Genomic DNA, 15235 nt, shown 5'->3' on the forward strand with positions numbered 1-15235 from the left:
TCAACCTATATCTATTATCTATCTATCATCTATCTATCTATCAATCTATCACCTATTTATCATCTATCTATGTATCTACCTATCTCTCTCTCTACTCACCATCTATCACCTGTCTGTCTATCATCTATCTGTGTATCTACCTATCTCTCTCTCTACCTACCCAACACCCACTCATCCATCCATCTTTCTATGTTCTACCCCCTCTCTCTCATCTTCCTTCCCTATCATTCGGTCTCCCTCTGTCTTTTTCCCCTTTCTTCCCTCCTAACTCTCCCCATCTCTGCCTCTGTTTCTCCCTTCACCCTTCCAGTTACCCTGAGGTAAACATCCAGAATTTCACCACCAGCTGGCGGGATGGCTTGGCCTTCAATGCCCTCATTCACCGGCACAGGTACCACCTGGCCTGGGACAGCCCAGTCCTGCCCTCCAGCCCCCCATATCCCTGCAGCTGCACACCTGTACATGTACGTGTGTAGATGGCACACACAGACATAAAGACCCATCCCTTCGCCTCTACACACACATACACTTTTCTTTCCCTTCACACACATGCCCTGCACATTTACACACAGGAACACACACCCACACAGGCTCCTGTCCAGGCCACATACCCTGTGCACACATGGACACACATGAGCCCTCGCACAGATGCATACACACACACAGATACCCATGCACGTGCACAGCCTGCCCGCAGGGTAGGAAGCTCGCTCCCCTGTCACTGTCATGCCGCTGTGTACCCAGCACCTCCTCCTATCAGAAAATGCTTTCTCAGGCCAGGCGCGGTGGCTCACACTTGTAATCCCCGCACTTTGGGAGGCCAAGGTGGGAGATCACCTGATGTTAGGAGTTCAAGACCAGCCTGGCCAACATGGCAAAACCCCATCTCTACTAAAAATAAAAATAAAAAATTAGCCAGGTGTGGTGGTGCGCCCCTGTAATCCCAGCTACTGGGGAGGCTGAGGCAGGAGAATCGCTTAAACCCAGGAGGCAGAGGTTGCAATGAGCCGAGATTGTGCCACTGCACTCCAGCCTGGGCAACAGAGTGAGACTCCACCTCCGACCCCCCCACCACCACCAAAAAAAAGAAAAGAAAAGAAAAGAAAACACTTCCTCAAAGTGAGCCCTTAGAGTCCCCGTCCCTGTACACCCACGGATTCATACCTTGGGGCCTGATATTGAAATGGCTGAGGGTCAGACACCCACACAAATTAGACACACATCATGATCATTCACATGACATATTGGGGAAACTGAGACTCAGGCGCAGGAAGGGGCTTGTGGTGGTGTAGCTGAAGCCAGAACCCAGCTTTTTCTGCTGTGGACACCTGTCCACTCACAATCCCTGCCTCTCACACCTACACACACTCGTACACACATGGGGAGACCCAGACCCACCTCCATACACAGAAACTCACAAGCTGCACCAGGGTCATCCTCACACTAGGTGACATTCGCTCAGTGTTTTCTATGCACAGGCACTGTTCTAAGGGCTTCCCACTAAAACATTCAATAGTCAATGTATCCATTCAGTGTGTCCGATCCACCTATGGGCAGGTGCTATTTTTATTTATTTATTTATTTTGAGGGCGAGTCTCACTCTGTCCCCCAGGCTAGAGTGCAGTGGCACGATCTCGGCTCACTGCAACCTCTGCTTCCCAGATTCAAGTGATTCTCCTGCCTCAGCGTCCTGAGTAGCTAGGATTACAGGTGCCCGCCACCACACCTGGATAATTGTTGTATTTTTAGTAGAGATGAGGTTTCACCATGTTGGCCAGGCTGGTCTTGAACTCCTGACCTCAGGTGATCCACCCACCTCGGCCTCCCAAGTAGCTGGGATTACAGGCATGTGCCACCACGCCCGGCTAATTTTGTTTGTTTAGTGGAGATGGGGTTTCACCATTTGGGCCAGGCTGGTTTCAAACTCCTGACCTCAAGTGATCTGCCCAACTCAGCCCCCCAAAGTGCTGGGATTACAGGGATGAGCCACCATGCCTGGCTGGCAGGTGCTATTATTATCCCCATTTTAGAGGAAACCAAAGCACAGAGAAACGCAGTAGCTCACCTAGAGTGACACAACCAGGATATGACCAAGCTGGGGCTCAAGCTCTGATGAACTGGCTCTGGTCCTCACACTTCTAACCACTGCATAACACTACATAAGAATCCCCAAAGTAAGCATATGTGTGTCCGAGGTACATGTGTCCTGGCCAGACGCAGTGGCTCACACCTGTAATCCCAGCACTTTGGGAGGCCTAGGCAGGCAGATCACTTGAGGTCAGGAGTTCGAGACCAGCCTGGCCAACATGGTGAAACCCCGTCTCTACTAAAAATATAAAAATTAGCAGGGCATGGTGGTGCACACCTGCAATCCCAGCTACTGGAGAGGCTGAGGCAGGAGAATTGCTTGAACCTCGGAGGCGGAGGTTGCAGTGAGCTGGGATCGCGCCCCTGCACTCCAGCCTGGGTGACAGAGCGAGACTCCATCTCAAAAAAAAAAAAAAAAAAAAGAGGTACATGTGTCCTCACACAACACACATAAGGGCTGTACACACTCGTATTGTCATATGATTTCACAGAGACATACACAGGCAGGCACCGTGTGAGCTCATCTCTTCCAAGCACACTCAGGCTGGCCTACCCATTCATCTGTGTGCACAGGCCGGCCCAGCAACAAATGCACATGCACACACACATTCCCGGGAACGCACAGAGACATGCCCGCGTCCATCACACTCACATCACAGCTAAATGCTGCACAGCACACACAGCTTGCCCCTTGGCTAGACTGTGCCCTTCTGCCCATTGCCCTGGGCGGTGCTCAGACAAGGGTGGCTTCTTCCCTGCTTGCCTGCCGGCTCTGGAGCCTGCCTGCTGCCTGCCTGCTCTGTGCCCCTGCCCAGGCCTGATCTCGTGGACTTCAGCAAACTCACCAAGTCCAATGCCAACTACAACCTGCAGAGAGCCTTCCGCACAGCTGAGCAGCACCTGGGGCTGGCGCGGCTGCTGGATCCTGAAGGTGAGCCTCGCGCGGGCCCAGCCCAGACTTCGTCTTGGGGGACTCCCAACCCCAATGCCATGTCACACTCAACTCCATCCCACCCCAGCACCATCCCAAATCCTGAGGCCTCTCCAAATCCCAACTCTTTCCAAATCCCAACTGTCTCCTCAGCCTCCTCCCCTTGTGCCTCCCCTTCCTCATGTGCGATCCCTCCCACATCCCATCCTCACACCTCTTCCTCTCTCATCCCCAACCCTGTCCCAACGTAACCCCTCCTCTTCCCCATTCTCAATTTCCACCCATCCCCAACACCCTCCCCAACCCCGCTTTCAACCATCTCCCCCTAAACCAACTCCCACTCCCCTACCCCAGCCCCAAACCCAGTGGCATCTCCAACGCCATCCCCACCGCTAACGTCAACCCCATCTTCAAGTGTCTCCATCCCCACCACATCTTCAGCTCCAAATCCATTCCTATCCCCACCCTAATCCATTTCCAACCTCATTTCGCCCTAGCCCATCCCCATGTCTATCTCTCCCACAACTCCATCCTCATCCTCAGCTGCTTTTCCATTTCCAGTCTATCCCTAATCCCATCCCTGACTTCAGCCTCAGCCCCAAACCAGGATCAGCCCTGACACCCGTCTCCCATCCCAAATCAAAGCTGCTCCCTTCCTCTGAGCTCTACTGTGTGCCAGACACATGTCTGGGAACCTTATCAGAGCTGTTCACTTTCATCTTCACACTGACCTGGTTAGAGAGAATTTATCAACCCTGTTTTATTTTATTTTTTAATTAATTAATTAATTTATTTATTTATTTATTTTTTGAGATGGAGTCTCACTCTGTCGCCCAGGCTGGAGTGCAGTGGCATGATCTTGGCTCACTGCAAGCTCCACTTCCTGGGTTCACGCCATTCTCCTGCCTCAGCCTCCCAAGTAGCTTGGACTACAGGCGCCCGCCACCACGCCCGGCTAATTTTTTGTATTTTTAGTAGAGACGGGGTTTCACCGTGTTAGCCAGGATGGTCTCGATCTCCTGACCTTATGGTCCACCTCCTTGGCCTCCCAAAGTGCTGGGATTACAGGCATGAGCCACCATGCCCGGCCTATTTATTTAATTTTTGAGGTGGGGTCTGGCTCTGTTGCCCAGGCTGGAGTGCAGTGCCATGATCTCGGCTCACAGCAACCTCCACCTCACAGGCTCAAGTGATTCTCCCATCTCAGCCTCCCAAGTAGCTGGGACTACAGGCATGCGCCATCACACATGGCTAATTTTTGTATTTTTAGTAGAGGTGGGGTTTCATCATGTTGCCCAGGCTGGTCTCAAACTCCTGACCTCAGGTGATCTGCCCACTTTAGCCTCCTAAAGTGCTGGAATTATAGGTGTGGGCCACCGCGCCTGGACATTTTATTTTATTTATTTATTGTTCTTATGTTTATTTATTTATTTCTTTATTTGAGACAGAGCCTCGCTCTGTCACTCAGACTGGAGTGCAGTGGGGGCGATCCTAGCTCACTGCAACCTCTGCCTCCCGGGTTCAAGTGATTCTCCTGCCTCAGCCTCCCAAGTAACTGGGACTACAGGTGCATGCCACCAAGCCTGGCTAATTTTTTTTTTTTTTAATTTTTAGCAGAGACAGGGTTTCACCATTGTTAGCCAGGCTAGTCTCAAACTCCTGACCTCAAGTGATCTGCTCGCCTCGTCCTCCCAAAGAGCTGGGATTACAGGCGTGAGCCATCACACCTGGCTTACTTATTTATTTTTTTATCCAACTGAATTTAATATTTAAACCCTGTTTAATTATTATTATTATGTTTGAAACGGGGTCTCACTGTGTTGCCCAGGCTGGAGTGCAGTGGCACAATCTTGGCTCACTACAGCTTCAACCTCCTGTGCTCAAGCAATCCTCTCACCTCAGCCCCCAGAGTAGCTGGGGCTATAGGTGTGCATGACCATGCTCAGCTAATTTTTGATTTTTTTTTTTTGGTAGAGGTGGAGTCTCGCTATGTTGCCCAGGCTGGTCTCAAACTACTGGACTCAAGTGATCCTCCCACCTTGGCCTCCCAAAGTGCCTGGGATTACAGGACCGAGCCACATGCCTGGCTTAACCTGTCTTCTAAAGTGATGAGAATGACAGCTCAGGGATGTTGTCACTTGCCCAGCATCACACTGAAAATCAGGAAACCAGACCTTATGACTCCAGAATTCATGGTCTTAATCAGTCCTCTACCCTGCCTCTTATAGCTGTATCCTGTGCTCAGTGCCTAGTACGTAGTAGGTGCTAATGGATGTCAGTTGGACAAGGCAGTGAAGAATAAAGGCCAGGTATACTGTTGTGTATCCAGTGGGTAAATTAAAATGATATCACTCAGTCATGGTGATGGCTCGTGCCTGTAATCTCAGCACTTTGGGAGGTTAAGGCAGGAGGATCACTTGAGGCCAGAAGTTCAGGACCAGCCTGGGCAACATAGCGAAATCCCATCTCTACAAAAAAAAAAAAAAAAAAGAAAAGAAAAATCTTTGCTGAGCATGGTGGTACACACCTGTAGTCCCAGCTACACAGGAGGCCAAGGCAGGAGGATCACTTGAGCCCAGGAGTTCGAGGCTGCAGTGAGCTCTGATTACAACACTGCACCCCAGATCCCAACTCAAAAAGCAAAAAACAACAACCAATTAAAATGATGTTAGAATTTGTTGAGTTTCCCCTCTGTGCCAGGCTAGTCTTTCTAATACTTACATTGTTCCCAGGAGGCAGGAACCATGATAATCTTTATTATAACAATGGGGAACTGAGGCTTAGAGAAGCTAGGTTATTTTCTAAGGACATGCAGTGAGTAAGTGTTGAACTGGGATCCAGGTGCATGCTGCCTCCAAAGCCTATGTTCTTGACATCAAGCCTTGTGCACAATTTGCAAGCTAACTAAATTTTAATTTAGCACCTACTGTGTGCTGGGTAAGACAGAACAGTGATAAAGAAGATAGGCATATGGCTGGGCCCACGCCTATAGTGGCCCACGCCTATAGTCCCAGCACTATGGGAAGCTGAGGCAGGAGTATTGTTTCAGCCCAAGAGTTCAAGACTAGCCTGGGCAACACAGAGAGACCCTGTCTATGTTTTATAAAAAATAAAAAGTCTATTAAAAAAATTACAAAAAATTAGCCAGGTGTGGTGGTGTGTGCCTGTAATCTCAGCTACTTGGGAGGCTGAGGCACAAGAATTGCTTGAACCTGGGAGGCAGAGGTTGTGGTGGGCCAAGATCACGCTATTGCACTCCAGCCTGGGCAATAGCTTGAGACTCTGTCTCAAAAAAAAAGAAAGGAAAAGAAAAGAAAGGAAAGGAAAAGAAAGAAAACAGGCATAGTGTTTGTCCTCATGAAGCTCAAGCTCTAGATAATGACATAATCACATAAGTGAATATGTAATTACAAATTGTGATACATTCTGGGAAGGACATCATAAGATGCTAAGAGGAGAATAACATGAGGATTATCAACTATAGACAGAGTGAACATGGAGGCTTGTCTAAGGAAATTTGAGTTGAGCCAGGCATGGTGGTTCACACCTTTAGTTCTGACTACTCAGGAGGCTGAGGTGGGAGGATTGCTTGAACCTAGGAGCTCGAGGCTGCAGTGAGCTATGATTGCACCACTGCGCAATCAGCCTGGACAAGAGAGCCAGACTCCATCTCTTGAAAAAAAAAAAGTAAAAAGTTGAGCTCTGAAGAATAAGTGGGAATTAGGAACACAGAAAAGGAACAGTGCTCCAGACAGTGAGAACAGCACATGCAAAGGCCCTGAGGTGGAAGGTAGAAAGGTGTGTTCAAGAAACAAATATAGGCCAGGTGCGGTGGCTCACATCTGTAATCCCAGCACTTTGGGAGGCCGAGGTGGGCGGATCACCTGAGGTCAGCAGTTCGAGACCAGCCTGACCAACATGGTGAAGCCCTGTCTCTACTAAAAATATAAAATTAGCCAGGCATGGTGGTGCATGCCCATAACCCCAGCTACTTGGGAGGCTGAGACAGGAGAATCACTTGAACCTGGGAGGTAGAGGTTGCAGTGAGTTGAGATCATGCCATTGCACTCCAGCCTGGGCAACAAGAGCAAAATTCCATCTTAAAAAAAAAAAAGAAAAGGAAAGAAAAAGAAAAGTATAGCTTATTTCTCTGTGGTGGTTTATATGTGTCAGGCACTATTTAATTCCAGGAGGTAGATTTCTATTTGACGGATACAAAACCTGAGGAACAGAGAGGTTAATTATCTTGCCCAAGGTCACACAGCTAGTGAGAGTGGCTTCTCCATCCCTCCATCCAATACCTTCAAGCACGCTGTCAAAGTGCCCACTGTCTTGTTTCCCCACTCCCTCTTGCTTCCAGATGTGAACATGGAGGCTCCAGATGAGAAGTCCATCATCACCTACGTGGTCTCTTTCTACCACTATTTCTCCAAGATGAAGGCTCTGGCTGTGGAGGGGAAGCGTATCGGGAAGGTATAAGGAGCCAAGGAGTGGGTGAGTGGGAAGCTGGAAGCTGGTGGCAGGCACGGGTGGGATGAGGCTGACCCCCCTTCCTCTGCTGTGTCAGGTCTTGGACCAGGTGTTGGAGGTGGGGAAGATCATAGAACGCTACGAGGAGCTGGCGGCTGAGCTACTGGCCTGGATCCACCGCACCGTGGGCCTCATCAGCAATCAGAAATTTGCCAACTCCTTAAGTGGGGTGCAGCAGCAACTCCAGGCTTTCACGGCCTATTGCACGCTGGAGAAGCCTGTCAAGTGAGGCCCAGCTCTGGAGGGAGGGTGGGCAGGGGTGGCATGACGGCAGGGCTCCTGAGCTCATGCCCCTTCAGGTTCCAGGAGAAGGGGAACCTAGAGGTGCTGCTGTTCAGCATCCAGAGCAAACTGCGTGCCTGCAACCGTCGCCTCTTTGTGCCTCGGGAGGGCTGTGGCATCTGGGATATTGACAAGGTGAGGCCGGGGATGCAGGGGAGAGGCGGAGTTGCACTGTGGAGTTGTATAGGTTGCACACTGCTCAAGGGAATCATTCACATTGTAGACATGATGGATTAGATATTCATTCTGACAGTTTTTCAGTAGTAAAGTGTCATAAGGAAGCAATATTTTTTCCAATTTGCATGAAGTTGCCATAATGCTATGAGTGACCTCAGACTAAGTCAAGACCATTAAACTGTGGGGAGCTGTCAGAGTCTGAGTGCCTCCTCCCATCTCCTGCAGGCATGGGGTGAGCTGGAGAAGGCTGAGCATGAGCGGGAGGCTGCCCTACGGGCTGAGCTGATTCGGCAGGAGAAGCTGGAACTACTGGCACAGAGGTTTGACCACAAGGTGGCTATGAGGGAGAGCTGGCTGAATGAGAACCAGCGTCTGGTCTCCCAGGTACAAGGTGTAGGGCTTGGCTCCAGGGGAAAGGGACGGAGGGCGGGGCTGATGGTCCTGGGACCAGAGAGGGAGACTTGATCTTCTAGGCAACAGGGAAGAGTTAGATTAGTCTCCTGGTGATAAATGAGGATGGGGATGGGAGACTTGGCCTTCCAAGTGATTGTTGGGTGAGGGGAATGGGCCTGATCTCCAGGGTAATGGGAGAGTGAGGCTGGTCTCCAGGGTAACTAGAGAGGGCAGAATTCATCTTTTCAGGAATAGGGGGAGTGTTTTAAGTGACAAGGGAGGTTGTATCTTGTGTCTAGGGTAACTCAGAAGGATAGAATTGGTTTCCTAAGTAACACAGTCAGGTAAACCTGGTCCCTAATCTCCAGGACAGGGGAAGCATGGGCCTCCTTCCTGGGTAACAAGTTTAAGGTTAGAGATGTAACAGGAGGGTGGGACTTGTTTCCAGGGTAACTGGGGAGAGTGGGGCTGGTCTCTGGGGAAACGGGAAGGTGGGGTTGGTCTCTAGGGCAACAAGGGAGGGTGGGTCTGGTCTCCAGGGTAACTGGGGAAGATTGGGCTGGTCTCCAGGACAACAGGGGAGGGTGGAGCTGGTCTCCAGGATAATTGTGGAAGATGGGCTGGTCTCCAGGGCAACAGGGGATGGGGGGTTGGTCTTTAGAGTAACTGGGGAGGGTGGGGCTGGTCTCCAAGGTAACAATGGAGGGTGGGGCTGGTCTCCAGGTTACCTGGGTAACAGGGGAGGATGAGGCTGGTCTCCAGGATAACTAGGGAGGGCAGGGCCAGTCTCCAAGGTAATGGAGTGGGGAGTCCCCAGGGTCACGCAGGGTCAAGGTAACAGGTGGACTGCTGAGGCAGCATGGGTGAGTGTCTGGCTCACTGCCCCAGGACAACTTTGGGTATGAGCTGCCCGCAGTGGAGGCAGCCATGAAGAAACACGAAGCGATCGAGGCAGACATTGCGGCCTACGAGGAGCGGGTGCAGGGTGTGGCGGAGCTGGCCCAGGCATTGGCAGCCGAAGGCTACTACGATATCCGGCGGGTGGCAGCCCAGCGTGACAGTGTCCTGCGCCAGTGGGCCCTGCTAACTGGGCTTGTGGGTGCCCGGCGGACACGGCTTGAGCAGAACCTCGCCCTGCAGAAGGTCTTCCAGGAGATGGTGTACATGGTGGACTGGATGGAGGAGATGCAGGTGCCGGAGGGGGGCGGGGATGCGGGTGGAGTGCCAGGAGGGAGGGGAGGATGCAGACGCTGAAAGAGTTGTCAGACAGCTGGAGATGGAGAGGGAAGGGCAGAGATAGAAGAAGATAGAGAGAAAGCCAGGGAGACAAAAAGAGAGAACAAGAGAGAGAGGGAGAGAAAGATACAGAGATGGACAAGAGAGGCAGACAAAGAAACACAGAATGAGAAAGAGACAGAGACAAATAGAGAGAAATAGAAACATGCTGGACACGGTGGCTCACACCTGTAATCCCAGCACTTTGGGAGGCTGAGGCGGGCAGATCATCTGAGGTCAGGAGTTCAAGACCAGCCTGGCCAACATGGCGAAACCCCATCTCTACTAAAAAATACAAAAATTAGCCGGGCGAGGTACATCTACTCAGGAGGCAGAAGAATCACTTGAACCTGGGAGGCGGAGCTTGCAGTGAGCTGAGATCGTGCCACTGCATTCCAGCCTGGGTGACAGAGCCAGACTCTGTCTCAAAAAAAGAAGAAGAAGAAGAAAAAAGAATGAAAGGGAGGAAGGAAGGAAGGAAGGAGAACAGGAGACACAGACAGGAAGGTGAACAGGAGACGGAGAGAAAGAGAAAAGGGTAGAAATGTAGAAAGAGAGGCAGAGAAAGATGGAGACAAAGATGTATAGATAAGAAAGACGTGGAGGCAGAGAGACTGAGCCACTGTGACAGAGACAGAGCCCAGAAATGTGGAGTCCACGAGAGATGGAAACATTCAGAGAGAGACTGGTAGAGAGAGAGGGAGACAGAGACAGAACACCATGGCTAGCTGTGAGAGCTGACAGCAGCTGGGGCTCAGCTTTTTTCTTTCTGATGAGGAAACCGAGGTCCAGGCCACAGAGCTGGTAAGAGAGTCTTGAGGCTGGTCCATATCTCTCCAAGAGGGTCAGAGTCGGGAGTGATGGTGCAGAGTAGCAGGGGCTGGCACAGGCGATGGGGGAGAGGTGAGTGGCCCAGGGCAGTGCCAGAGGTGTGCTCAGTGCTGTCCCCGCTTGTAGGCTCAGCTGCTGTCCCGGGAGTGTGGGCAGCACCTGGTGGAGGCAGACGACCTGTTGCAGAAGCATGGACTGCTGGAGGGAGACATTGCGGCCCAGAGCGAGCGGGTGGAGGCTCTCAATGCCGCTGCCCTGCGCTTCTCCCAGCTGCAGGGTGAGTCTTGGGGCTGGGGCTGGGGCTATGGGTGGAGACTGTCAGGACTGGTGCTAATGGAGGCAAGAGTGACTCCTGAGAGAAGGAAAGAGTGAGCTCCTTTTCCTTGGAGGCATTTAAGCAGAGCCTAAGATTACATTCCACCGGGGAAGTCATAGGGAGAATCAGTGCCCTGAGTGGCAGGATGGGCCACTCGACCTCTTCCTGCTTTAGATTCTGCAGTAATAACCCACATTCATTGAGCACTTGTTATGTGCCAAGCCCTTCACAGATTGATCTCAACGAATACCATTTAAAAAGACTTGTGTGGGCTGGGCACGGTGGCTCATGCCTGTAATTCCAGCCCTTTTGGAGGCCGAGGCAGGAGGATCACTTGAGCCCAGGAATTCAAGACCAGCCTGGCCAACATAGAAAGACATCATCTGTACCAAAATAAATAAATAAATAAATTAGCCAGGCACGGTGATACAAGCCTGTAGTGCCAGCTACTTGGAGGCTGAGGCAGGAGGCTCACTTGAGGCCAGGAATTGGAGGCTTCAGTGAGCCATGATCATGCCACTACACTCCAGCCTGGGTGACACGGTGAGATCTTGTCTCTTAAAAAACCAAAAAGAAAACTTGTGCTAAGTAATGTTAATCAGGGCCTATTTAACACAAGTGATAGAAACTCAGTTCAAATGGCTTAAGGTGAAAAGGAGTGGATTGGCTAATGTAACCAAAATGTTCAGGGAAGCCTAGTCAACATGGCGAAACCCCGTCTCTACCAAAAATACAAAAAATTAGGTAGGCATGGTGGTGCACGCCTGTAGTCCCAGCCACTGCAGAGGCTGAGGTGGGAGAATCACCTGAGCCTGGGAAGTCGAGGCTGCAGTAAGCCAAGATTGTGCCACTAAACTCCAGCCTGGGCAACTGACTGAGACCCTGTCAGCAAAAAAAAAAAAAAAAAAAAAAAAAAAAGTCTGGGGAAGGGTGGGTTTTACCTCAGGCATGGCTGGATCCAGGTATGGCTCAAGGGTGCTTTTAGGACTCCATCTGAGACCAGGCATGGTGTCTCATGCCTGTAATTCCAGAGCTTTGGGAGGCAAAGATGTGAGGATTGCTTGAGGCCAGGAGTTTTGGGCAACATAGCGAGACCCCATCTCTATATCAAAAAAGAAAAAAAAAAGAAAAAGACTCAGGCCAGGCACGGTGGCTCATGCTTGTAATCCTAACACTTTGGAAGGCCGAGGCAGGCGGATCACTTGAGGTCAGGCTTTGGCCAACATGGTGAAACTCCGTCTCTTCTAAAAATACAAAAAAATTAGCCGGGCATAGTGGTGCACACCTGTAATCCTAGTTACTCAGGAGGCTGAGGTGGGAGGATTGCTTGAACCCAGGAGGCAGAGGTTGCCATGAGCCGAGATCGCACCACTGCACACTCCAGCCTAGGTGACAGAGCGAGACTCCTTCTCAAAACAAAAACAAAAGACTCCATCTCTCTCGTCTCTCTCCATCACTAGTCTTTGTGTTAGTGTCACTGTTGAGCAGTCCTGTCCCTTGTGGTATAAATCTGGGATCATTCAGCCCCAGGTATACAGCCTAACAGGTTAGCAGAGCCAATGGGACCCAGGCCCCTTTCTCCCAAGAGTTCTGACAAAAAGTCCTAGGAGAGCTTGCATTGGCTCACAGTGGGTTCCATCATTGCTCAGCCAATCATTGTGGCCCCAGGGCATGCAGTGATCTAATCGGCCACATGCACGTGACCTGCCTACCCCAGGGCCAGGAGTGGGGTCAGCCCATTACAAAGGCTTAGACTGAAAAAGAGGAGAGAGGGACGGCCTTACCAGATATGGATGGGACATGGATGCTGATAGGCAAAACCAAGACTGGCTCTAATAAGGTTCCTGTCTTACTTATGTCAATGCCCTCCAGCCAGAGACCACCAGGAGTCCCTCTGTGGTCAAACCAAGTTGGGTTTGGTGGCTCTTTACACCCACCATGGGGAGCCGTGGGGCTTCTCAGCAAGAAAGTATGATGGGGGGCCAGGCGCGGTGGCTCACGCCTGTAATCCCAGCACTTTGGGAGGCTGAGGTAGGTGGATCACATGAGGTCAGGAGTTCGAGACCAGCCTGGCCAACATGGTGAAACCCCATCCCTACTAAAAATACAAAAAATTAATTGGGTGTGGTGGCATGAGCCTGTAATCCCCGCAACCCAGAAGGCTGAGGCAGGAGAATCGCTTGAATCTGGGAGGTGGAGGTTGCAGTGAGCCTAGATCGTGCCACTGCACACCAGCCTGGGCAACAGAGCGAGACCTCATCTCAAAGAAATATATATATATATATATATATATATGACTGATGGCTTATTGTAGGATTTGGGCTTGTGTTAGGTGATTTGGAAGATGATTCAGTGTAGTGAGTTTTGCTGTGGATTGGATGCTGTCAGAATATGAGGGTGACTAGGTGATTGGGGTCTTAATCATTTTGATCTAGGTGGTGGGAGGAAGAGAAGGAGGCTGTTGCAGTCATTGGCAGCTGTCATTCATCTGAGCCGGCGAGGGGATGCGTGGTCATTTTTGTGGTTTGCACAGTGACCTTGATTTTGTCTGTGCTCAGGCAAGATTATGGAGCGAGCTTGGTTTTGTCCTACTCCATCGCGGTCAGAGTGGCCCCATCTGATATGAGCGTTCTGTGAGATTTTTTTAAAAATTATTATTATTGTTGTTGTTTATTGCTTTTTTTTTTTTTTTTTTAGACACTTGATCTCTCTATGTTACTCAGGCTGGTCTTGAACTCCTGGGCTCAAGCAATCCTCCCGCTTCCACCTCCCAGAGTGTTGGGATTACAGACGTGAGCCATTGTCCCTGGCCATTTCTGTGAGATTATTATTTTTACTTATTTATTTATTTTTGAGATGGAGTTTTGCTCTTGTTGTCCAGGCCGGATTGCAATGGCGCGATCTCGGCTCACTGCAACCTCTGCCTCCTGGGTTCAAGCGATTCTTCTGCCTCAGCCTCCTGAGTAGCTGGGATTATAGGCATGCGCCACCATGTCCGGCTAATTTTGTATTTTTAGTAGAGACTGGGTTTCTCCATGTTGGTCAGGCTGGTCTCAAACTCTTGACCTCAGGTGATCTGCCCGCTTTGGCCTCCCAAAGTGCTGGGATTACAGGTGTGAGGCACTGCGCTTGGCCTGTGAGATTATTTATACTCCTCAGAACACGATGGCTAGCCCTGAGTGCTGATGGCAGTTGGGGCTGCTTTATTTCTTTCTCACTGATGAGGAAACTGAGGCCCAGGCCATGGAGCTGATAAGAGGTTCTTGAGGCTGGTCCGTATCTCTCCATTAAGATGTTTTCCTCCTTTATCTGGAGCCCACAGCCCTTTGGAATCTTGGAGCATTATTCGAAAAGGAAGAACCTGTCTGGCTTGCAGGTTGATGGGGAAGTTTCTCACCCTAGCCGACCTGGGTCACATCCTAAATGCAAATGCTGAAGTTTCCCTCCACGCCCTGGTGTGGACATCCTGACCCTGGCTCAGCTCCCTCCCATCCCCATCTCACCTCCAGGGGAGGTTGTTGGGACCCTCTCCTTCACCTTAGCTAGGTTTGTCTCAGGAAGCTCCCTTTGCCCTCGCCTTGTGAGTTCTCGGCCCCTGTGACAATCAGCAGCTCCGAGAATACAGCAGAGGGGCCAGTGTGGGGAGTGCGAGTGTGGGGAGTGCGTTGTCATGGGGATGGGAGGCAGCGCTTCCTGATGGGTGGTCCAGAGTGTGAGCTCCTGATGGACCGCTTCTTAGCTGATCCTAGGGCAATCCTTCCCCTCTCTGAGGCTCAGTCTCTTCATCTGGAAAATGGGGCTGATAAGGATACTGGCCTCATAGGATGGTTGTGAGAATCAAATGACATTGTGTCAGAGTAAGGGCTGGGTACATGGAAACTGTTTTTTGTTGTTGTTGTTGTTTTGTTTTCTAAGACAGAGTCTCACTCTGTTGCCCAGGCTGGAGTACGGTGGCACTATCTCGGCTCACTGCAGCGTCAACATCCCTGGCTCAAGTGATCTTCCCACTTCAGCCTCCCGAGTAGCTGAGACTACAGGTGCACGCCACCATGCCCAGCTAATTTTTGTATTTTTGGTAGAGATGGGGTTTTGCCATGTTACCCAGGCTGGTCTCAAACTCCTGACCTCAAGTGATCTGCCTGCTTCGGCCTCCCAAAGTTAGGATTACAGGTGTAAGCCACTGCGCCTGGCAAGAAGCTGTTGTTATTGTAACTATTATTCAGTTGGATACCTTGTGGTTTGAGTCAACATCAGCAAATGTCCAGAATTACAGAAATCTCGCATTCCACATAGGGTAGTGTCTCACTTTTATGATCCAGTAAGAAATACACAGCCAGGCAGTGGCTCACGCCTGTAATCCCAGTACTTTGGGAGGCCAAGGTGGGTGAATTTCTTCAGCCCAGATATTGGAG

General features: G+C 50.7%; 1 protein-coding gene across 4 annotated transcripts in view; it reads left to right on the plus strand.

Annotated features, from left to right (window-relative positions):
- The window catches only part of SPTBN4 (spectrin beta, non-erythrocytic 4), a 105991-nt gene that overhangs the window by 25304 nt on the left and 65452 nt on the right, over positions 1-15235 (plus strand). For all 4 annotated transcript variants that reach the window (XM_034945099.4, XM_034945101.3, XM_034945102.3 and 1 more), the window contains exons 6-13: positions 311-391; positions 2904-3019; positions 7380-7492; positions 7587-7774; positions 7849-7966; positions 8234-8392; positions 9290-9592; positions 10634-10784. In XM_034945099.4, coding sequence (XP_034800990.2) covers positions 311-391; positions 2904-3019; positions 7380-7492; positions 7587-7774; positions 7849-7966; positions 8234-8392; positions 9290-9592; positions 10634-10784 — 1229 coding nt within the window. The remainder of the gene's footprint in view (positions 1-310; positions 392-2903; positions 3020-7379; positions 7493-7586; positions 7775-7848; positions 7967-8233; positions 8393-9289; positions 9593-10633; positions 10785-15235) is intronic.

Source organism: Pan paniscus, chromosome 20 (genome assembly GCF_029289425.2).
Source record: "Pan paniscus chromosome 20, NHGRI_mPanPan1-v2.0_pri, whole genome shotgun sequence".
NCBI classification, from domain to species: domain Eukaryota; kingdom Metazoa; phylum Chordata; class Mammalia; order Primates; family Hominidae; genus Pan; species Pan paniscus.